The following is a 24,149-nucleotide window of genomic DNA, read 5'->3' as shown; positions in this document are numbered from 1 at the left end:
ATTAGATTCCTTAAGTGAATACAGCTGTAATTGACCATCTTTTCCCAGCAGCAGTTTGGCAGTAGTTTGTAAAAAGTGTATAGACTTTGTAGCAATCCAAACAACACTTCAATTTGAAACAAAATTTCCAATTCATTTTTTAAAATGTAGCCTACAAGTCATAAAGGGTTATCTTGGCTTCTTTCTATCCCACCTGATTTCATACTACCAGCATTTGTGAGATGACTGTCACATTTTTCAGCCTTCTCCATTCAACATATCCAGACCCAAAGAAAAAAGGAAGGCTTGAGAAGCAAATGAAATTTAAAGAGTCCACTTTCAGTGGACCTTCATTTTAAGAGTTGTGCTATTTTTGTCTTTGTTTTTACCACCAAAGTGATGCCTGCTTCTGTACCCAAGCATTTGTGATGAGGAAGGCACAGGGACCACAGGCACAGGTGTCCGATTTACATTCATAAATGCAGGTGTTGCTCAGACACAAAACAGAGGTCAACTGAATACTGCTCCTAATTAGCTACCTTTTCTACTAGGATTTTTCTTTGTAAAGTTATGCATGCAATTTGGGTTCAACTTAGAGACCATTTTCAGATCCCAGCATGCTATCCAGAAAGAAATGGGCTGTCATTATAAAGCATAATTTACAGCATAGTTAACTTTGCATGTTTTTTAAAAATCCTACAATATACGTAAAGACAAAATTCTATTCTACATACATTATTCACCCCACTTTCCATCTATTTCTCAATATTTGAAATATAAAATTTAGCCAGGAAAAAAAAAACTTGTGTAGGATTGGGAAGAATTTTTCATTTTTTTCTAAGATTACATTCAAACTTTAATAATGAGGACTAAGGACTTTGTTAAATAACACGAGAAGTAGCCTTTTGCTATTGCCTTCAAGGAAACACTCTGGGACTTACTACAACAGCTCTTAGAAATGGCAGGATGGAGGCTGGTATATAATTCAATCCATTAGGAAACCCAAATCCTAAATGAAATGACCACAAAATTCTATCAGTTAACAGAAATGCAGCCACTGTACATGTTTAACGTAATACAATATAATATTGTTGCAGAAATAACACTTTTAAAACTAAAAAATTAAAAGAACCCAGCAAGTGATATGACAAGTTTATTTCTCTATTTAAAAAAAGAGAAAGCATAGCACAGCAGAGCTTTGTAATGTGTAAATAAGAGTGAAGACTGTGGAGAAGACAGGTATTGTACGCACACAAATAGGCTCCTAGGATTAGCCCACAAAGTCCCTGGCTAAACATCAAACCCCTGCAACTCCCAAGTTTTTCATGAGGTTCAGAGACCCGCCCCAGTTAGTCCTGGTGGGAAGTGAAATATAAATGGTCCTTCTCCCACTGCCGACTTTACCTGTTGTATGTATTCCAAATACTAAATCTTATCCTGGCTTCCAGCTATCCATTTTTCAAAATGTATACTGTGGAGGCTTTGAATTCAGTTTGACTTTAAATTTTATAGTGACTTTTAAAAGCTTATATATTATATAGTATTCTGGACTGCTTTTTCAAATGATATCAGGCGCATTTCTTTCAAGGCTTCCTACAAAGTCAAGTGTGACATATAGTACCAGGGTTGTAACAAATGTATCTTGCTTGATTTTATTTACTACCAATAGCCCATCAAGATTCAGATCCTTTAACCCTTCAGAATTACACAAATACAAAAAGGCCTGTTCTGCAGCCATCTTCTGAGATGGAATGTGAAGTATTTTGTTGGGGTAAGTAGGGCTTTGGAGAAGAAAGCTCTGGACCCACTCCTGGGGTTGTAACCCCAGTGCTCCATATTCAAAATGGGGGGGCCCCCAGGGTTTTGAGGATCACATCAATCCCCCTTTGTTAAAACGTGTCTCCCATGGGTCCTCCTTTCCACCCCCCCCGAGAATCACTGCCCCCCCAAAAGTGAACTTGTCTGTTGATCATCCCAAAAGAATTCCAAACAATTTTGTCACTTGCCTCCCTTTTTCAATGAAGATTATGAGCCTAATTCTTAGAGACTACTACTAAAATTCTGCCCTGCTGAAATCTGCAGCCTAATTCTTTAGGCATTGTGTTTTTTGGCAGAATGAATGTGACCCAAATGTGCAGGAGATAATTTGATGCAATAGTGCTTCTTGCAATGTGGTGAGGCCATGATTAGCATTTCAGGATTGCAAATCTTACATTTAAAAAAATTGTTTGCTTCAAGAAAAAGCAGATTTTGATCTTGTATTATGGAAATGCTTAGCAAAATGCGGGCCATTTTAGGAATTAAGGTTTACAGATCAATGAAAAATAATCAAGGACTAGCAATTTCAGTACCTGGCGGCAAAATGCTACATATAGCAGTTAAGGATCAAGAAATTGTGTGCGTGTGTGTGTGTGTGTGTGTGTGTGTGTGTTTGTGTGTGTGTATGTGTGATTGTCAAAACACCATGCATTTCATTTCCCATCGGTGGTGCCTAATACTATTCTAAGAGGACAGTATGTCTTTTAAAACAAAATAAAAACTATAACCATGGCTGTTCCTGTGTTCATCTACCTTGCTTCTCACAAATGCCTGGCTGTGTGAGCAATGCTGGTTTATATAATGGTAATTTCTCCTTTTGTCAAAATTAATCCACTTTAACATAGTGTCGAGAAAGGCTTGACACTTTTCTTGCCTAGAGTTTGTGGGTCAGATTTTGGTAAAAGCAACAGCACCATCTCCCCGCTGTGAACAAGAATTGAGTGGACTGAAGCTTTCTAGCCATTCTTCCGCAGCTAGCTGCTCGGCTCTCAGAAGACCCCTCTCCCATCCACCTTGCATAGGCTCTAGACTGCGCCCTCTACTAGAGGAAAGCAACTTTCCAGCAAGACAGCAGCTGCGGTCACGGTGTCCTCATCAGATTCATTCGCCCTCTCAGAATTCAAACACCAAGCCAAGAGAAACTGAAGAACAGGTTACACATTAGAAGGGGGACTCTTATTCCAAAAGGTTAAGCAAGACAGAGAACAGACAGACAAAGAATGGGAGCAGAGCAGGGACAGGGCTCAGCGTGGGGGTAGTGGCTGCGAGGCGCATGCGCACGCGGGGCAGGGGGGCACGCGGCCTCCTCGGTGCTTACCTTGTTCCTCTTGAAGTAGGCTCGCCGGCACGCTGCAAAGCACTTCTCGCTGCAGAAGCTTTTCACCTCGCTTCCCATACTCAGGGAATAGCGCTTGATTCCCACTTTCTGGCACCAGGCACACATTATTTGTACATTTGACACATCATCTTCTATAACAAAAGTATAAGAAAAATGTTCATATCAGAAGCAAACATCCGTTCAAACTCAGACACATCCACCTGCCAGAGCTCCTAGATGTGATTCGTTTCCAGACCTCACCGTCTTCTGACCAACTAGGATGGTCGGCTCTTAGAGCAGCAAGGAGAGGGACTAAAGTTTCCTAATGACATGCTTTAAAACCAGACCATGACTATAGAGTCACAAGAGTTCCTATGACTTCTAACCTAGTCTCTATCTGCCTAGTTCAACGAGCCCCAGCAATAAAGTGGTCAAGCTTATAAAATTAATGACCCATCTTTTACAAAGATCTTGGGGAAGGTCTACCAGATCCGTGTCAGGTGGGACAATTTGTAGAGTGCTAACCTACAAAAGCGATGCCCTCACTTGAACCTCAACAGTCAACCCAGGCCCTATCATTGTGTGTGCCCTATTACTGCTAAATAATATGGGCTGTTGTTTACTCTTGCAATATAATGATTCCCAAGCCATGTGTTTAGCAAGAGACAGAAAAGCTGTGAGTGGCCAAATTCTGGCAATGGGAAGGGGTAGGCCTGGCTCACTAAGCAGTTTCCTACAAGGCAGCTTTCCAGCACTGCAGTCCACAGGGAGCTAGCTGCAGGCCTGATTGACATTCTCTGCATTAGAAGTTGTTATCCGCCCCTGGATGGAGGTATGGTAATGGCGGCGTCACATCATTCTCAGCCAGACTGATGGGATGCTGAGTGATTTCAGGAGGTGTGTGAATATTTCTAAAATTCAAATTGATGCATTTCTTTTCTTTTGTATGAGAAGAAAGCAAATTTAACTAGCACAATGATCCAATGATATCACAACCATTACTGATTAAAACAAAGTCAGGCTTTTAAAGAGAGTCAGTTCATAAAATATAGACTAAATCATACTGCAGGTGGGAAAAATTGTGACAAAAAACTGGACTGGCTGCATGGCATAGTGGTACATGCCTGTAATCCTAGCACTCTGGGAGGCTGAGGCAGGAGGCTAAGCCAATCCTGGACAACTTCATAACTTAAGAAGACCCTGTCTCAAAAAAAAGGGCAGGGTATGTAGCTTAGCTCATTGTGTTATGTGAATGTGATAGCCACTACACTATGGAAATGCATTCACTCAGCTCATTGTGAAACCGCTGGAGTTCAACCCCCAGTAAGAGGTAGGGGAAAGGGGGGGAGGTATGGATGGGATTACAATGGTGATATTCAAATGGAAAACAAATTTATTTATTTATTTACTTACTTACTTACTTACTTATCGTGGTACTAGGGATGGAAGCTAGAGGCACTTTAACACTGTGCTATATCCCCAGCCCTGTTTTATTTTATTTTAGAGACAAAGTCTCACTAAGTTACCCAGGCAGAACTCAACTTTGCTATACTCTTGCCTCAGTCTCCCAAGTACTAGAATACAGCTGAGTGCCACTGCACCCAGCTAAAAATAACTGCAAAAATCTAAGAAATATTTCCTTGCTGCCTTGGAGGGGCTTTTGCTGTCTCTCAAGTGTCCTCTGCCCTCTCAAATCTGTTTGTGTGTGTGTGTGTGTGTGTGTGTGTCTGTCTGTCTGTCTGTCTGTCTGTCTGTCTCATTGGTTGCATTATTAGTTATAACTCTTCTTTCTCTATGAAACTGAGTGTTTGGTTTTGGTTTTGTTTTTTGTACTAACCCAGACTCATGCTCCAGACATGAATGGTAATCACAAAATTCCCAACAAGCTCTGGTATAGTGTTGTCTGATTTCTGAATAAAATCCCCCAAAGACTAATTGCTAAGCAAGGCCTGGTCCATGAGCTGTTGACATATTCATGGTTCATATAGTCTGTCATGCAATCATTCCATTTCCAGGGAAAAGATTTGGTTTGAGGCAGTGTGGTCATCAGCCTGCAAAATTAGAAGCAAACTAATTTGTAATGCAGTGATATGGCTTCTTTCCCCCTGAGTATCATCACTCAAAATTACGTGCAGCATTTTATGTATCTTAATGGAATAAACATTGTCATTTTAATGACCTTTTCTATTTCACAAATTATAAATTGTGATTTATTGTTAATTATCAAATGAGACAAGTGTAAAAATTTTTTTATGTTAGTCAAACATTTTTGATAACAACTTTCTTTAAATAAAGTCATAATTTGAATGAAAACAATTACTACATGTAGTAATTTTTTTCCATTCAAGATATTTTATATGATTTCTACTATAGCATGATATTACATATGCTGGCATGGTATTATGTGGTAGGAAAAATTAACAAAGTTGTACAATTTACCTTAAAGTGAGGCAGAATTATCTCAGAAGCAACATTTTAAGAATAATCCTCAATCATCAATTAACTAGCACTAATAGTTTCTATTTTTCCCAATCAATTAAATGCCTTAATGTCTCAAATTCATGGAAAAGAAAATGATTCAGCAGAACACTCTCACAAAGGGTCTACTGTCAATAAGCTTGTTTCTGATGAAATCCTAAAGGAAAAAAAAATTTTTTATGGAGGAAATCAGTCGGTCTCACAGTTTAATGAGCGGACCAATTTCCCAATGAGCCATTTGGGAACATGCATTAGGTTCTCCTCATTGCTTCTTCCTTAAATAGTCTAGTTTGGGAAATAAAACATCAGATTTGTTTTTAAAGTCTTAAGTCTTTAAATCTAATTGACTAAAAGTGACAGAGAAAGGGTAGAGGGCAACACTATCAGAAGGCTAGTGCTTAGCCTGCCGCTGGGCCTGGCCTGGAGGAGGATGCTTGGGGCCCGAAGGCAGCTCCTGGATCTTTCTCATGCTTTACTCCATCATCCAGACAGGCCCACTTGTCATTTTCTAAAGAGAGGCAAGGATGCATTGTTACCATAGACCTAACGAATAAACAAAAAGTAAAATTTTTAAACAGATTAGTTTTGTAAGTCACTCTTACTGCAAAGCAACAGTATGGGAAAATGAGACAAAAGAATTGTGTACTTTTGTATGTAACAGTTGGAAAACTCTTAGATGGTTGTTAGCATCTGTCTCGTTAAGTAAGTCAGTGTTCCCATCCATTTTTCATAAAATTCTGATTCATAAAGGCAAATACTTTAGAAAACTTCCATGAGATTTCTACTTTTCTTTCATCTAATTAACAGCTAATGATCTCAAAAAAGGTATTGCAAAAGTTCAAGAAAACATTTTCAGATAAGTCAGATATTCTAGACTTATAAGTCATTGATATCAGCACTATTCTTAACAAAATAGAACTGTAATTATCTAAATTACTTTCATCAACTAAAATACAGTTCAAATTCTGCCACCAGATGTGACATTGTGCCCCATCTTAAAATGACTACATCTCTAAAAGAGTGAACTTTTTGTAAACAATTATAGTCAAAAGGATTGATTCATTCCAACTATATCTTTTTTTACCTGAAACCTGGTAATGACATTCATGCTTTACACTGGCAAAATAGAAAGCCCCCGCAATTAATTTGTCTCACTTGATCTGCTTTAATTTTTTTCTATTTAAAAAAAATTCCTTTAAACTACAGATACTATAACCTAATTTCCTATTTCATTTCTAGGCTAAAGGTCTGTGCCGTCAGAGATTTGATATTAATTCAACAAAGATTCACACAGCAGGTTTTTATATCGCATTATTATAGCCACTGAACAATACAACAGCAAATGCAGAGTGTTTACAGCATAAAATCACATTCCCAGAATGAACAGTTGTATGACACCATAAAATTTTCATATGATGTTGTATAAATATGCATCAGTCAAAATATGCATGTTCTAATTAACCATGAAAAGTTCATACCACCTCTTTAGGATTTAATTAAGCACAATGTTTAAGACATTTTCTTTTTAATCTAATGTTCAAAGAGCTACAGAACATTTTTCTACTTTACATTCCAGAAGGAAAAGTTTAGATTAATTACTTTAAGATGAAATTAAAATTGTATTTATTTATTATAGTACACAGAAGTATGAGATCAAGCATTTCAGGGATGCCTTGCTGAAATGGTATCAGAAATTGCCTTATCTGGTGACTCTGAAAAATAAAGGATGCCCATTGGTCAGTGAACTTGGGATATTTGAATTGCAGCTAAAAACACCCATACTGTGTTAGTTATTTGACTGGAGACCAGAGAAAGTCAGGAGAACTTCAATAGGCACCAAGCAGTTAAATTCTAATTTTAATTGTTACTTCCTTGGGAGTCCAAGAATAAGGAAAAGTTCTGGAAATATTTTCTGGTGATATTTATCTCTTCCAGCAATTTCTAGAATGCACACATCCAGTGATTCATTTTGAGAGAATTAAATTTAAAACAAACTACAAAGCAGTCTGGAGAGACTTCAGTGTGTTCTCCATGTGATGAAATGAAAATATGACCTGGACAGCACTCTGTCCATCTATTTGTTGGAGCAACTAAATTTAAGAGCAGAGGGCTGGGGATTTAGCTCAGTGGTTTCGCCACCTGCCTGGCAAGAGCAAGGACCTGAGTACAATCCCCAGTACCAAAAAAAAAAAAAAAAAATTAAGAGAGGAATAAAGGGGATTAGGAGTGTAGCTCAGTAGTAGAGTATGTGCCTAGCATGTGCAAGGTCCTGAATTCAATCTATAGTACCAGAAAAAATTAAAATAAATAAATAAAATTTTAAAATAGAATAAAGACATGGCCTGGAAGGCAGGCAAGAAACTAGGGTTACATTCTGCTTTCTTTGTAGTTCATCTGCAAAGAAAGAAATTCCTGTTTGGAACAGTCCAATTCCAACTACTTCAAGACACTACAATTTAAGTCTCTACAGAGTCCTCAAGGAGCTTCTGTACAATTCCCTATGTTCTAGAAGTGAACAAAAAAGGACAGCTGGGGGAAAATTGGGCCATTGAACCAAAAGGCAAATATGCATAGCTAGCCATTATTCCATACTTAGTAGGTGCTGAGCACAGTGAATTTTAGCATCATCCAACATTGTTCCATCTTAATCACAACCACCAACAACCATTGTACAGTGAGGAAAATGAGTCTGGAGGTTAACCAGCTCCAACTCACACAGCAATCACATACCACACTTGATCTTAGCCAAAAAGCTGAGAAGCGATAGCAATCATATACCAAAGCTGAGATGAAGACCAGGGCATCTGACTCTGAGCCCAGCTCTTTTCTAAGCATGGGAGATTACATGCTGTCCACACAGACTTCCCTCCACAAAAAGGACTCAGAGCTGTCACAGATTCTAATACCCACAAAGCACATTGCTCAGCAACACACCAGGAAACAAAGAAAATGAAATAAAAAAGGTCAAAATGTCTTTGAGGAGGCTGCTGAAGTGTTAATTAATATTTGCTGATAGATTTTTTGAGAAACAAGTGAAAGGCCCACAGTGCAAACCTTTACTTCTTCATGACTGTGAGACACGGATCTGCTGCAACCAGTTCATCTGACCTAGGAACAGCAAGGGCTACTTAAATATCAAACAGTAAGACAGAATCAGTAAGACTTGGTTTCAAGAAGCATTTAGTCTAACCACAGGCCAATACACTTGCCAGCCTTCTCTTTTTTAAGGAAGGGGAGTCTCAGTAGGCCATGGATAAGATTAACTTTCCATGTGGGTAAACCAGGAGACCACCTGCATCTGCAGCTTCAAGGGTGCCAATGAGAATATCCTACCTTCCAACAATTATCCCTTGATTGCTAAGACTGAATTCTACCATTAGGGAATCATTTTTTGGCTACATGTTTCTAATCTCCTGTTAAAATACAAATTTCCCAAAAGCAAGGAGGTCAATGCATATTTGAAAGTAAGAACTTAAATTTCAGTATCAGTGATTCTTTCTTAAGGACAAGTTTGAGGAGAAGTGCTGAGGATAGGGTTCTAATGAGAAAGGTGGAGGGACATGGGAAGCCTCTGGTCACTATTTCTCAAGCCTGAGCACCCTGACGGCACCCAAATGAAGAAAGAATGGACAAAAAAAAAAAATGATCATACTGCAACTCCAGGTCAAACACTGTCACAGTGCCTTTTCAGTGCAGAAACAACACAGCAGTGTTGAAGGGGGTGGGAAAGAATGGCTTATAGCTAAGGATTGCTAGGAAAGAAAAGCAACAGGCAGATCCACATATGACAATCTCAAGGGGAAGATATTTTAGAGCAAATGAGATAACAGATGTACACTGTTTGCAAATCTAAGTCACTACTGCTTGAAAGAGAAGGTGTCAGAATGCAGAAAGATGGAAACAGACAATGTGAAAGTACTGTACTAATTCAGCCCATTCTAGCTCAGCAGTGTGTGCAAGTCACTCAAGGGTGAGCAATGCCCACCCTAACTATAGATATTTTGAGGATTAAATGGGAGAAAATAGGCACTTCTTTATGCACATGAGGCTTCTCAGAATTACTGGCAATATCAACCACAAGAAAGGGACAAGTGTCAGCTGTATACAGTCTGGTGAGGCCTGGTAACCAGGCACCAGTCTTTTCAACCATACCTCTCCACTATCTCTGAATACAAGAAAAAGCCCAGAAAATAGTTAAATTTCACTTACCCAGATAAAAAGTAAAACCATTCAAATTAATAAAAGCTCATGGTTCTTTTTTTTAAATTACTTAACTTGAATTAATAGTTGATAAGCGTTGCCAAATATATCACTGCACTGCCAGATATTCTGTAATTAATAGATGGGAATTCTTTGTAATTATTACATTAACCATCCACACATGGGTGGATCTTCCTAGGTCCCTGAAAAGTTTGCTCTTTTAACAAGTATCAAAATAACAACTAAATATGTCTGCCTCCTTGGTAACAGAACAACCAAAAATTCCCAAATAGTGAGGTCTGAATTAATAAAATTTTACTGAACTCATTTTGTATTAAAAGGGATATGTGTAATTAAATGATAGAAGTCCTTATAACTATATGACTCTCTGTAGTACCTAAAATATCCCTAATTGTCTTTTGAAAGTAGATCTGAAGTAATTTTAAAAATTTAAATAATCCACACGCCTCTGAGTAGTACTTAACCCAAAAATAAAATCTAATCTCTACACATAAACTAAAACTTGATTCCAGTAAGTCAGAGAAATGAACAGAAATTACTCAAAATTACAGAAAAATAACAGAATTTAAAATTACACTTCAACATTCTATTTGAACTCTTCTAGTTAACTTTAAATTATTTACATATGTATTCTATGTAGAGATAAATGAGTAAAAAGGTAGATCAAATGTGATTCCATAAATAAACATTTTCATGCAGTTCTCTGCGCTAGGTAACTAGTCAAGGATACTAGGGTGAACAGGACATGGTCCCCCTTGTGTGGCTCAGGCGTACCAGGTACAGAGCAATGGGAAAAGCTGTGGGATCTAAGGGAGTTGCTGGAGCAAGTGCAGCATTTGAAATGGGTCTTGAAGGCTTGGAGAGCGAGAAAGTTCAATAAATAGAGAGAAAGGAAAGAAGGAACTACAATAAGCAGGAGGCAGGGAGTGGCAGACAGGCTGGGAGGTGGGCAGAGTGCTGAAGACATCAAGCCATCCAAGAATGTGTGAAGGGAAAAGTCGGAGATTAGACCTGAGCTAACAAGGCCAGAGCAAGGAGTTCCTTTTATGTCACTTTGCTATAGGGAGAGGGAAGAGGCTCATCTTTATTCCACAGGCGACAAGAAGCTCCTGAATGCTTGTAGAAAGAACATGACAGGGTCAGAGATGGGCTGAGGAATGTTACTCCAGCAGGATGGATCAGAATTCAAAAAAACTGGAATCTAGTGGGAAGGGTTGGGGAAAGGAAATAAGGGAAAAGAAAAAATATGAGAAAATGAAAAAATGGGAAAAAAGTATTTGTAAATAGGGAAGGAAGGAGGGGGTGAAGGGAGGGCAGGGGTAAGGGGAAAAATGAGAACCAAGACCTGTCACGTAAAGGTACAAGATCCCAATGATGAAGGTAACTGTACTGTCTACCTAAAATGTGCCACTAAACTCAATGAGAGAAAAAAAAACTGGAATCTAGATGTGGATTCTTCCATATGGAGAAGCCTCTGGAAGCAACAGAGCAGAGTCTATGCCTCATTTACCTTTGGGTTATCAGTGCCTTTCATACAGCAGTGCTCAGACCATGCTAAAGGAATTAGCAAGTGAACAAATGAATACAGAGGAGAGGAGATAAAATCCTGAACCTACTGTGGAAATGAAGAGGACAGATTTAACAGTGAAACTAAAACAACGACCAAAACCTAGGGATGGAATGGACCCAGAAATAATTTGAATTACAGAGAGTTCATCTTTCTGTGTTTCTAGTCAAAGCAGACCAGGGAAAAGTCAAGAGTTCTTTGTGCAAATTGACTCTGGAATCAAATTCAAACAAAATGAAGTTGTTTTACATCCAGTGTCCCTTGGCACTTATTTTCACAGCACTCAAACAAGGAAGGAAAAAGAAAGGAGACCAGAAAGTCACAAAATAGTACAGGTTGAGCATCCCTCATCTGAAAATATGAACTCCAAATGCTCCAAGAACTGACATTATGAGGACCAACATGACACTACAAGTGGAAAGTGCTCTGATGGGTCACAGTCGAAACACAGGTACACCAAAACTATTATGCAGAATTACATTTAGGTATCAAGGACAAACGAGTTTTATTTTCAGACTTGGGTCCCAGATCCAAGATGTCATATTATGCATATTCAAGTATTCCAAAACATGAAAAAAATCTGAAATAGTTTTGGTCTCAAAAATTCCTGATAAGGGATATTGAATCTATAATTCTCTCTTGAATACTATTCTGAACTTGAATTTTTTTTAAGGTTTGAAGTTTTATTTTGTTCTTTCCTATCTATCTTTTTATTTTATTACTGGTACATTTTTGAGGTACGTAACAATCACATTCACATTAGGGAATGGATACATAAACACACTGCATCTCAATAATTTACTTCCCTCTCTCCTCCCTGTTCTCTCCCCTCCTTTTCCCAGAATCCTTCCCATCTCCACAAAGTTTAAGCACACGTGGCTCACGCCATGACATTAAACTAAATATCCCCCCATAATTGCTCTGACTTGCCAGTGAATGTGGCCTCTATTTCTCAGTATCTCCTGTAGATGGCCTTTCTATCTACCACCCTACTACTTTCTACCTACTAACTACTACGTACCCTTTAATGGGAAAAGGAAAAGACAGATTTAGAGTAAAGAAAATCAGAGACCTATATGGAACATTTCCCAAAGCACATTCCACAAAACATTAATCTCATGGGGTACTTAACTAGCTATTTTTTTAAAGAAATACTTCTGTAGTTAAATATAAATAGAAAAGACAAGGCTAAAAACAACAATTTGGTCCCTCCAGTGTGTAATTATGAATCTTTAAGAGGGAGACAGAATATTCAAATTTCACAAATTTGACTACAGACACGAGTTTTCACAGAAAATTTCCAAAACGGAATGTCTGAGGAAGTGTCTTGGGGCATGCTGTTCCACTGCCCTACATCAGCACTGAGGCATAAGCACATCCATGTGGGTCATTAATTATCACGAAGGTTCTCCTCTACTGCCCAGAACTGAATCCTCATTTGCCAGGAGTCTCCTTTGTCTGCATTTAGCAGAAAGACAGCCTTGTGGTCAGTGCTGGATGCACTGACCAAACCCTACTTGCCCACCAGTCTAACCAGTCTAACCTATGGTCACAAAGTTCCATGGTGTCTGCTGCATGCACCAAATACAGAGTACTTATTTCTCAGGCAATAAAGAGAAAATGGCAGAAATCAACAATAAAGCAAAGGAAGTTAATACTGCTCTTAAAAGATGGAATAATTAATATTCACTGGGTAACTGCCATGGACAAGCTAAGATTAATCTTGTCCCCAGTTTCTGCACCTTGGATCTGACCCTCACAACAATCTAAGTTGCTCTGGGACAATGGTGCCACAATCACTGGCTCTTTCTCCACTGAACTTCTCTCCTGTACATGACTGAAACCCACTCATGACCTAGTCCACAAATGTACATGATTAGGGGCAGGGGAAATCAAGTAAAAAAGTGTGTACCAACAAGTCTGTTGCTGCTAAAAAAAGCAATTCTGAGTTCCTGCTATGCCTCAAGGGACACTATCTCCAAAGAAATACAAATGGCAGCATGTTAACACTAGACGGTCAAACTGCTTTCTATATGATCAGAACAAGACATTGTTAAAAGAACCAAGATGAACTGTTAACCATTGTTAGCAAGATAATTTACCTAATTTAACTCATGAGCTGCTACATCCAACTGCCTCCCCGACATCTTAGCATGTCAGCATCTACACACATATACCCCTCCTCAAAATTAGCCCCCTTTACCATGTTTCCCATCTTAGCACCTGATCCTGCCATCTACCCACTTACCTGCTATTATTCCTGCTTCTTTCCTCCCTCTCACCTCCCATATTCTGAATCATCACCAGATCTTCCTAAATATTTTTTATAATATGCCCACTCACTTATTTATTCATTCCTTCAATATTTTTTTTCTTTTTTCTTTTTGGACCAGGAATTGAACTCATTCATTTAATATTTACCAACTCAACTTATGTGCCACGCACTATTTCAAGTACCCTACCCTCATGAAGTTTATTGCTCTCTATCCCAGTGAAGCCACCAATACCTCTTACTCATATAACAGATAACCTCCTAATTCACTCTGTTCAGTTCATTCCCTCCACTATGTATCCAGGAAAAACTAAACATAAATTCTAAACATAAATCTGATCACTACTTTCACTGCTCCAAAGAGTGGCGTCCTTTACCCTCAAAAGAGAAATGTCTTTATGGTCTCCTTGGCATGGCCTCCGTGGCTCCTGTAACCAGGCAAGAGTGTCATACTGTAAGTACTTTGGGCACTGGCTTCTTGCATTTCCTTGAGTCTCTTGTCTCGCTCTTAGCTTCATAGATGCTGCTTCCTCACCCATCATCCTTATTATGGCTTGGATCTAGACGTCCCCCAAAGCCTCATGTGGTCATAGATAGGGCTTTTCAGAGGTGGCTGGATCTAGAGTGTGTGATGCTGTGATTAAGCATGTGATGCTGGGAGAAAAGGTGCGTTACTACTAAATTAGTCCACTGATTGGTTTGGTATAGTTCTGGGAGTGGATGATGGGAAGGCTCACCTTGGGTGCGTCTGCTACTAACCCTAAAGGCAGGTAGCCTGGACAGAAAAAGGGCTGCTGTGGTTGCTTGTCATTTGTCATTTACTACTTTGCTTCTCACCTGCTTTCTGCCTTCTGCTTTGCTGCCCTCTGCCCACCATGGACTATTCCTCCTCTATGATGCCCCTCTGACATGTCACCCTGCCTTGGAGTCAGTCAACTATGAAATGAAACCTCTGCAAACTGTGAGATACTATAAATCTTCCTCCTTTAACCTTGTGTGTTAGGTATTTTGTCTCAGCAATGAGAAAAGTAACTAAGACAATCCCCAAATCCCTTTCTAGCTTATCATGCTAGGGAGGCCCTCCTTGACTACAAACCTGGTTAGGTCCCACAGAATCTGAACTTGATAACCCTCGACTTGAATGAGTTGTTTGGGTTTGGATTTTGTTTAATGCCTGTCACCTCAACGAGACTACACACCAAATAAGACAAGAACTATGTCTACCCTATACACCAGAATGAAATATCTGACCTGGGCATCACCCTAATGAAAAGGAAAAGCAGAATTCTTACTGCTTTTGGAAAGGTAGTTGGATACCCATGGTGGCACAGAAGAAGGAAGCCTAGGGCATCATCTTTGGTAATCATGCAGAACAAAATTGTCTTAGAAAGAAATACCATCCAGAACAGAATAGGATAATTATTTCCACTCTCTTTGGCCAAGTTCACAAACTAAATCTTCTCAATTTAACAGTAACTTTGAAAAGTCAGCATTGGGAATGTCCCTAGAATAACAAGAAATCTCAGAAACACACCCAATCTCTAATGAGCAAGGGAAGGCATAACTAACATTTCTTCTTTTTCTTGTTATCCTCTTAGCTCCTTGGTGACCTGAGGCAGGTTGGCCTGAAAGTACTATCCTAGCAAGGTCATAACCCCCAAAAGAGTTTAGATAATGCCCAGAGAAGTTTCAGGCTGTCCCCAGAATCACAGAGGTGTGCAATTTATAATCCATGATTAAATGGTGTTCTCACTTCAAAAGTAAGTTCTGGCCTTGGTTCCACCATGAATGCAACTGACCTTGAGAAGGTCATTTAGCCTCTTTAGACCTCCTTTTTCCCACTGTACATCAAATTGGGAGTACCCATAGGTTCTTTTCAATAAAATCCTAGGATTCTAAATTTCTGAAAGTAACAAGATCCCTTAACAAAGTGCAGAAAAGACTATTCCTTTATCTTCCCTCTTGTTCTTGAATCTTTGACTTAATTATTTCACTTTTTCTTCTTGTGTGTGGCCACTACGATTGTTCTGACCCTTACCAGAAGAGGCTTAGGAAATTCTCTGGATGATGGAATAATTTTAGAAATGACCCTTTCTGAGCACTGCAATATTTGCACCACCAAAATCTGGTACTCTCTTTTTACTCTTTTATTGTATATTTATGCTGAACTTTAAAGGGAAAAGATAAATATTCATAAGATTCTAACTTTTTGAATTCTGTTCCCTTACTTCTGGTTTTTCTCTATGGACTTCCACACACATGGTATTTTTATCCTGTGTCCCAAAAAACAGAAGCTGAGACAAAGATTTGTATGCAGGTGGCTTTTGAGAATGATTCCAAGAAGTAGGAGTCACGGACATGAACCTTGGGAGGAGAAAGAGCCTGAAGAAGAAGGGTACTAATTTGAAGACTGTTGAGAGGTTAGTGTTCAGTCACACAGGTAATTCTTTGGAGTTTATGGAATACATTTTCATAACCACTTACCTAGGGGACAAAAGGAAGAATTCTTCATCAGCACCTATTCCCCATTGTTCTAGTGTGTTAATTCCCCTATACTTCCAGTTTGCACATGTACAAGTGAAAGCCAAAGGAGCCATGTGGTATGCCCATGCAGCCATGTTAGAGAAGCCCCAGAGCAGGGAGCTAGAGACATATGCCACAGGTATGAGATAAGGCACTTTCAGAATGCACATCTCCAGCCTGGTCAAAGTACTACAGCAAGCCCTGGAGTAAGAGATGTAAACACCACCACTTTAGAGCACTTTAGTTTCTCAAAGGTAGCAGTACTGACAGTCTCAGATGGATAATTCATCGTTGCTTGTCCTATGCATCATAGGTGTTTAGCAACATTCCTGACCTCCAACCACTAGATACCAATAGCACTCCTTCTTCCACTTGTGACAGCCAAAATGTCCCCGGATATTGCCAATGTTCTCAGGGGAAGGGGGAGCAACAAAGTTACCCTTTGATAAGAAACACAGCTATAGAAATACTATGTATTTTACCTTTGTCATTAATCCATACCTTAATTTTTCTCCACTTTGCTTCATATCAAAAGCTACAATCAAGTAGACCACCATCAGGGATATGTATGCCTTATGTCTGTAATTTAATTTTTAGGTTTCACCATGATTTGTTTGTATTTAGCTAGATGATAACTCCTAAATAATAAGTAATGCTAAGATTTTAAATATTCTACTTGATTTGAAACAACTAATGAACAGATTAGATATAGGATTAAAATGTTAAAATTACATTGTAGGGTTTAGTTGCTTAAATTATAAGAAGTTAAACAAATTTTAACTATGGAAATCCATTTCTCTAAGTCAAATATTTTTAACATTTTTTGAGACTAGGATCTTTTTGAGAAACAGGAACCAGCTTTCCTTAATTTATGCATAAATGACATACACATGATTTCACAGCCCACTGCAAGGCCTAAATTCACCCACCTAAGCTTATCTGAAGAACTTCTAGGAGTTGATGTTAATTATGAGCATTTGGGTTGCTTCCAGTTTCTGGTTCTTATGAATAAATGCTACTATGAAGATTTTCCTATGTCTTTGGCTTCCAAACACATTTTGAGTATATTTCTAACATGTAGTTATCAGATACTAGGGTATATGCATATTTAGCATGAATAGGGAAAGCTAATCAGCTTTCAAGAGTTTTTATATTAGTTTACATTCTCATCAGCCAAATATGAGAATTTCAGTTGCTTCATACCCTACTCAATACTTGGTAATACTAGTCTTTTTCATTTTAGCCATTGTAAGGCTATGGTATGAACTGTTATCTCAGTATGATTTTAAGTTTTATACTCCTAAAGACTAGTGAGCCTAAACAACTTGTCAGACATTTATTGACCACATGGGCACTTTCTTGGTAAAGTGCCTTTTTACATTATTCTACTCATTTTTCTATTAGACACTTTTTCTTTTTTATTTATAAAAGTTCTTTACATATATTTTTAATGAGTCTTTTGTTGGAACATGAATTATAAACATTGTTCGACTCTTGTGATTGAATTAGTGCACTTACAATAAGAGGCACCAGACAGCTTGTGCTCTCTCTGTCAACTATATGAGGACACAGCAAGAAGGAAGTAATTTATAACGCAAAAGGAAAGCCTTCACAAAAAACTAAACCTGCTAGGACCTTAATCTTGGATTTCTATTCTCCAAAACTATGAGAAAATAAAGTTTAGTTGTTGAAACTACACATTCTGCAAAATTTTGTTATGTAAACCTAAGCTCACCAATATCTTTGTCATAAATCAAGGATCTCTTATGTTTCTGGATTGTGTTACGTTGGTTTATATGCATATTCTTGCATTATTATTTCACTATCTTCATTATTCTAATCTTATAATAAATCTCAAGCCCTTGTGGGATAAGTGTCCCAGTTTCTATTTTTTTCAAGATAGTCTTGGACACTGCTGCCTCTATGCTTCTCCATATAAAATTTAGAAACAACTTTTTAATTTTCACAATTTTTTTTTTTTTTTTTTGGTACTGAGGATTGAACTCAGGTCCTTGCATTTGCAAGGCAGGCGCTGGAACCACTGAGCTAAATCCCCAGCCCAATTTTCACAAAATTTTGTACCAGGGTTTTTATTAGAATTAAATATGTTGCTCAGTTTAGTAAGAATATACCTCTTTACAATCCATAAACATGATATATTCCTCCACTAACTTATGGCTTTAATGGTCCTCAGCAATGTTTATAGTTCAGTGTAAAACAATCTTATACATATTTTGTTAGATTTTTTTTCTAGGTATTTGATGGCTTGATGTTATTTTAAATAGTACTTTTAAATTTTGTTTTTAATTGCTTCATGACCAGTATATACAGCAATAATTGATTTGCGGGCACTGACTATATTTGAAGACCTTGATGAATATAGTCATTAATTATTATAGTTTACCTATAGATTGGGGTTGGGAATCTACACAAAGTGGCATTTCTACCTGTCAAATCTTTTTTATTTCCTTGTTACATTTTCTGTGAATTCTAGTACAAAATTGAATATAAGAGGTGATAGTGGTTATCTTCAACCCACTCTTGATCTTAAGGGGAAATCTTTCAATATTTATTTCCTCATTATTGCTACAGACATTTTTGTGGATACCTAATCTAGTCTATTGCTACTTTGCCAAGAATTTTTATTATTTATTGAGTTATATTTTACTAAAATATCTTTTGTGCATCTTTTAAAAAGATGGTATGAAATTTTACTTTTTCTGTTAATGTGACTCATTATATTGACTGAATTTTTTTTTTTTATTACTATACTGAGGATTGAACTCAAAACCTTGTGCTTGTGAGGCAGGTGTGGTGCCACTGAGCTAAATCCCTGGCCCTATATTGACTGAACTTTAATATTTTGACCAAGCCAATCTTATATTATTAGAAAAAAATCCAAATTAGTTGTGATTTATTATCTTTTTGTATATATCACTGACTTTGGTGTGCTCAGGATTTTTTGTTCAGGATTTTTACATTATGATGACCATTGACACTGAACAATTCAATGAACTCAATTACATTAAATTATCATTTTCCTTAGCTTATTTCCCTTGGCATGTAATGTGATCAGCTTCATCCCTGAATCATAAAATGTGTGAAAGTATTTCTTCTTTTTCAATTCTCTAGGAAAGTTTCTCTAAGTTTGTTTTATTTTTTCTTTGAAATATAGAATTTGCCATAGAAGTCATCAAGGTCTAAAGTATTCTATGCAGAAATGATTTAATCATTTAACTTCTTTAGTGGGTACAGAACTGCTTAGGCTTTCTATTTCTTTTTGTCCCTGACTTGGTAAGCCAGATTAAATATAAAGTAACTTTTCTTTCACAGAAATTTCAGATATTACTACCAGTGATCACCACTTATGTATAACATCAAAATGACTAGGCTTAATTACATATGGATGACATAGCCTTTTTATTTACTCAAATTGCATATTTCTGATACTTTTCACTTTTAAAAAAGATTACTTCAAGTCATTCATTTGTTCAGAGTAAAACTTAACAACCATTAGAAGTTGCCTAAGTGGCATAAATCTTCCATCAGGCTTTTGACTGCTATAAGTACACACATAGGAAGCTTGCTTTAAATTTATTTAACAAGTACATATAAAAGCATATTAAAATGTCTTCAAATAATAAAATCAGGTAAGCAATTAACTATAAAGTTACAAAATCAAGGTTTTATAAATGTAGGGAAATTACAGTGTGCCTAAGTTTACCACATCACTTTACAGACAAAGAAACTAAGGATCAGAGAGGCAAAATGACTTATCTAAGAATATATGGGGAAATAAATGGCAGAGTGGCATTAACAATGCAGGTCTTCTGGTTATTTCTCTGGAAGTCTTTCCACCACCCCATGCTACCTTCAAATTGTGCATTCCTTCTAGAATTAACAATGATCAAACACACTAAAATTTGCCTTACATTTTTCAAAAAACTTTGTATAGAGATAAAACAAGACTTATTTTATAATAGATAACATCTTAGGTTTAATTTTGGGTCTTTTTATCACATTTAATTTCAAATAATTATCTTCTGGCTTATACCATGTTTTCAAGTACCATTTCTCTTCAAATATATATATATATATTCTGATGGTCTTCCTAGAGACTTCCTGTTACCCTAATTTAACAGCCCTTATATTCCTACAACAATCTTCAAATGCAGATGAAATATCAGACATTCAAAAGGCACACTGGAATGATATTTTAATTATATGTCAACTACACTGTAAGTTGTTGGTGTCAGGGATAGTGATATATATTTGTATTGGTAGTACAACATAAGGAACACTCAGTAAATACTTAATGGACTGAAAAACTAACATAATATTTTACATAAGACTGTGGTTATGAAAAGGAAAACATAATGTGTAGGTTCAAATATCAACTCTGCCACTTATTACCTATATGACCTTGGGCAAGCTGCTTTACTCCTCTGTGACTCAGTTTCCTTATCTGTAAGACTAAGTTAATAACAGTAACCTCATAGAGTTGTTGTGAAAATTAAATGATAATCTACTAACAATGCCTGCTCCTTAATTATGGTTCAAAAATTATTAAGTATGATGAGACTATACCATGTTATTAACTATTCCTATTCCTGTCATTCAAATGCCTACTATCTCTATCCTAAGTGACTTGGAAAATTGAGCTCAGCCAATCTCTTTTTCTTCTTACACCTGTAAAGCAATAAGGACCATTAGAAGGTCTTTGTGAAAAGTTTTTATTAAAAAATGCACTCTCTATGCTTTACTTCAGTTGTCAAACCTGGGGGAAGCAAGGCAGGACACGTGTTTTCCTGGAGATTCACTATAGCACAGTTCTTACCATCCATGCAAAACCCCTTTCTGGGTAGAACCCTTTTTAAAGGAAGTCCCAAAGGGGCTGAGATCACATCAAAATCTCTAACATGAGAATTACAGTAGGGTGACAACCTGAGCAATCCCTTCAAAACTCTTGCTGATATGTTTTTTCAAACTATGTTCATAATGTGACATATATCTAGTATATAAATAGTAAAACATCCAAATCCCATTAATTTTATTTAATAATCATATTTTAAGAGTTAGCTGGATGAATAAACATGAAAGTAATTTTGGTTAAATCCTGTTTTCTCAATGGCTATTTGAAATGCATCATTCATATGCAAGCCCCAAAAATATTGAATAACAGATAAAATAAATAATGACCATAATGCAAACCACATTCTGATTCGTAATTCCCTGCAAGTAACAACTCCATGTACAAATTATAAGAGCCAAAAAGTAACATGCTTATTAACTGGAGGTTACTCAACTAGATACACAGATTTTAGCAGATCATGTGGGTGTCTCCATATTCTCAGTTAAGCTAATGGTTCCTTGGAGCCCAGTTCTTCTAACCTCGTAGGAATTTCAAGATTTGCCTGAAAAAATATATCATATTTCCATGACTATGCTGGAACACAAATTGGGAAAGCTCACTGAATGCAAACTATTTTAGGGGAGAAGAAATGGTCATTTTCAAAGAATGGCAAGATACTTCTGCATGAGGAAATCAAGCTGATTTTAGGAGACTGACCTTGTCTTCCTTCACACAAACCTGTGTGTGCTGTGTGGAAAGACCTAACCTTGGGAAATAATGGGTAATACAAATTAGGGCACATTATCACTTGAAGTAAAAGGCGTTTTATTCAAAGCTGCCACATAAATGCATCAAGAGAAATATGTACCATCCTTTTTTCACATTTCATTTCATTTTAAAGTATCCAGGGATTTACAGGGATTTTAGACTCAGAATAGGCAAGTTGTAAACCTTTGGGAAAACCTGTGAAAAGCCTTTAATCTTCAATGTGGTTTCCTAGATACACAGTATTTTCTATAGCAATGAAGCTCTCACAACAAAATTTGCCTATAAACAAATGTAATTACGCCAATAGGAATTTTTTTAAGGTCTTGGGAGTAAGCCAGTGCATATATGTAATCCCAGCATTTGGGAGGCTGAGGCAGACAGACGGCCTCAAGTGCAAGGCTAGCCTGGGCTACAAAGCAAGACCCTGTCTCAAAAAAACCCCAAATAAATAAATAAATAAAATTATTGGGAGTAAAATGCTGTCATGGAGCAAGCCTAAGACTAGAAGAAAAACTCCTGCTTTTGGTTCCAACGTGGTCACAGTCTATCCCTGGTCTCTTTGACCAGAGGCTGACAAGGTATAGAGACCCAAGCCTATCCAAACCCTTCAGAAGCCTGATGTCCAGTGTAAAGCCAACTGCTCTTACACCTGTAAAGCAATAAGGACCATTAGAAGGTCTTTGTGAAAAGTTTTTATTAAAAAATGCACTCTCTATGCTTTACTTCAGTTGTCAAACCTGGGGGAAGCAAGGCAGGACACGTGTTTTCCTGGAGATTCACTATAGCACAGTTCTTACCATCCATGCAAAACCCCTTTCTGGGTAGAACCCTTTTTAAAGGAAGTCCCAAAGGGGCTGAGATCACATCAAAATCTCTAACATGAGAATTACAGTAGGGTGACAACCTGAGCAATCCCTTCAAAACTCTTGCTGATATGTTTTTTCAAACTATGTTCATAATGTGATTTTTTTTTAATTAGAAAAGAAGGAGGTTTTCATATTTATTCAAGCTAAGAGGATGTTCGTATAAAAAGATAGAGTTGGTCAATGCTTTTTACTATTTTCTAATATTCTTGCACCAGGTTTTTAAAAGGCTGCTCTGTATCCTCATTTTGCTCATTTCCTAGAGTCTTCAGAGAAGTCTGTGATTATTATTTAAGGATCGTGGTGATTCCCTTCACTGCATGGGGGGAAAAAAAGCAAATCAGGGCTCTTATCCTGTGTTTATAACAAGTCTATTACCATAGTAATGCCTGTGATGTCACAAGCGGTACACCGAGGGCCAGAGGCTGTCTCGGAGTGGGGAAGGGCAGCTTAGCCTTGGAAGATGGACACAAACATGTGAGGCCAAAGCAAGGTCAATACTGTGGTGATCATTAAAACACAAGGAGCTCCCTTTCTCCAGAGGAAAGGGGGACAGGGCCAGAACAGTTCCTCAGGCCCAGAAGTAAGCTACACCCACACTTCTGTACGCAGCTGTGTAAAAGGAGTGGAAATCCAAGGAAATGCAGTGTCACTATGTTCCCAATCTCAAGTATTCCCCCGGGCCCACTGACTGCCAAAACATGGACTGGATCCCGTAGTGAGTATGCCTGAGCACATGAAACACTCCCGGGAACCAGTGTCTAACCAGACAGAGCCCTCTGTTACCCAAAAAGCGAAGTGATTGCCTCATGTTGGCAAGCACTTGAAAACCTAGCTAGCATAGATCCACAGAGTCTCAGAGTTAGAGAAACTTCCCAAATAGGTGTGGGCTTTTTAAATTAGCCTTTTGCAGGAAGAAGCTATATATCCTGTCACTGGGGTATCTGGAAGTAGTATATGAAAAAACATTATTATTCTGATACAGTCTGGTTAAAGTTTGTCGAACAGACTGAAAAGGCAGCATGTATTAAAAAGAACAATGGATGGGGCCGGGGATTTAGCCCAGCGGTTCAGTGGCCTGCCTTGCAAGCGCAATGACCCGAGTTCGATCCCCGGCACCAAAAAAATAAATAAATAAAAAAGAATAATGGACTAGGAGCCAGAAGACCTAGTAGTAGTGTTGGCTCAAATGGTTAGAAGCTACATGACTGGGAGAAAGCTATGTAAAATGTTTGAGCTTCAATTCTTTATTTAATGGTATCTGACATACTATTTTTCAGAGTTATTATAAATATAAAATAAAATAAAGAATATGGATGAGTTTCACAAACTATAAAGGATTTAATACAAACATAAGGCATTCTTATTAGCATTTTCACATAGTTTATAGTATGAAAAGAAGCCGGGGATTTAGCTCAGTGGTTCCACAGCCTGCCTCACAAGTGCAAGGATCCGAGTTTGATCCCCAATACCAAAAAAAAAAAAAAAAA

At 37.6% G+C, this 24,149-nt stretch overlaps 1 protein-coding gene across 1 annotated transcript in view; it reads right to left on the bottom strand.

The window, feature by feature from the left end:
• Sobp (sine oculis binding protein homolog) overlaps positions 1-24,149 on the bottom strand; it is a 151,220-nt gene that overhangs the window by 108,853 nt on the left and 18,218 nt on the right. The window contains exon 4 of the mRNA XM_010635334.1: positions 3,116-3,267. Coding sequence (XP_010633636.1) covers positions 3,116-3,267 — 152 coding nt within the window. The remainder of the gene's footprint in view (positions 1-3,115; positions 3,268-24,149) is intronic.

Source organism: Fukomys damarensis, unplaced genomic scaffold, assembly GCF_012274545.1.
Source record: "Fukomys damarensis isolate Sample0158 unplaced genomic scaffold, DMR_v1.0_HiC HiC_scaffold_14, whole genome shotgun sequence".
NCBI classification, from domain to species: domain Eukaryota; kingdom Metazoa; phylum Chordata; class Mammalia; order Rodentia; family Bathyergidae; genus Fukomys; species Fukomys damarensis.
Note: the sequence above shows the minus strand (reverse complement) of the source record. Positions and strands in the feature narration are given on the sequence as shown.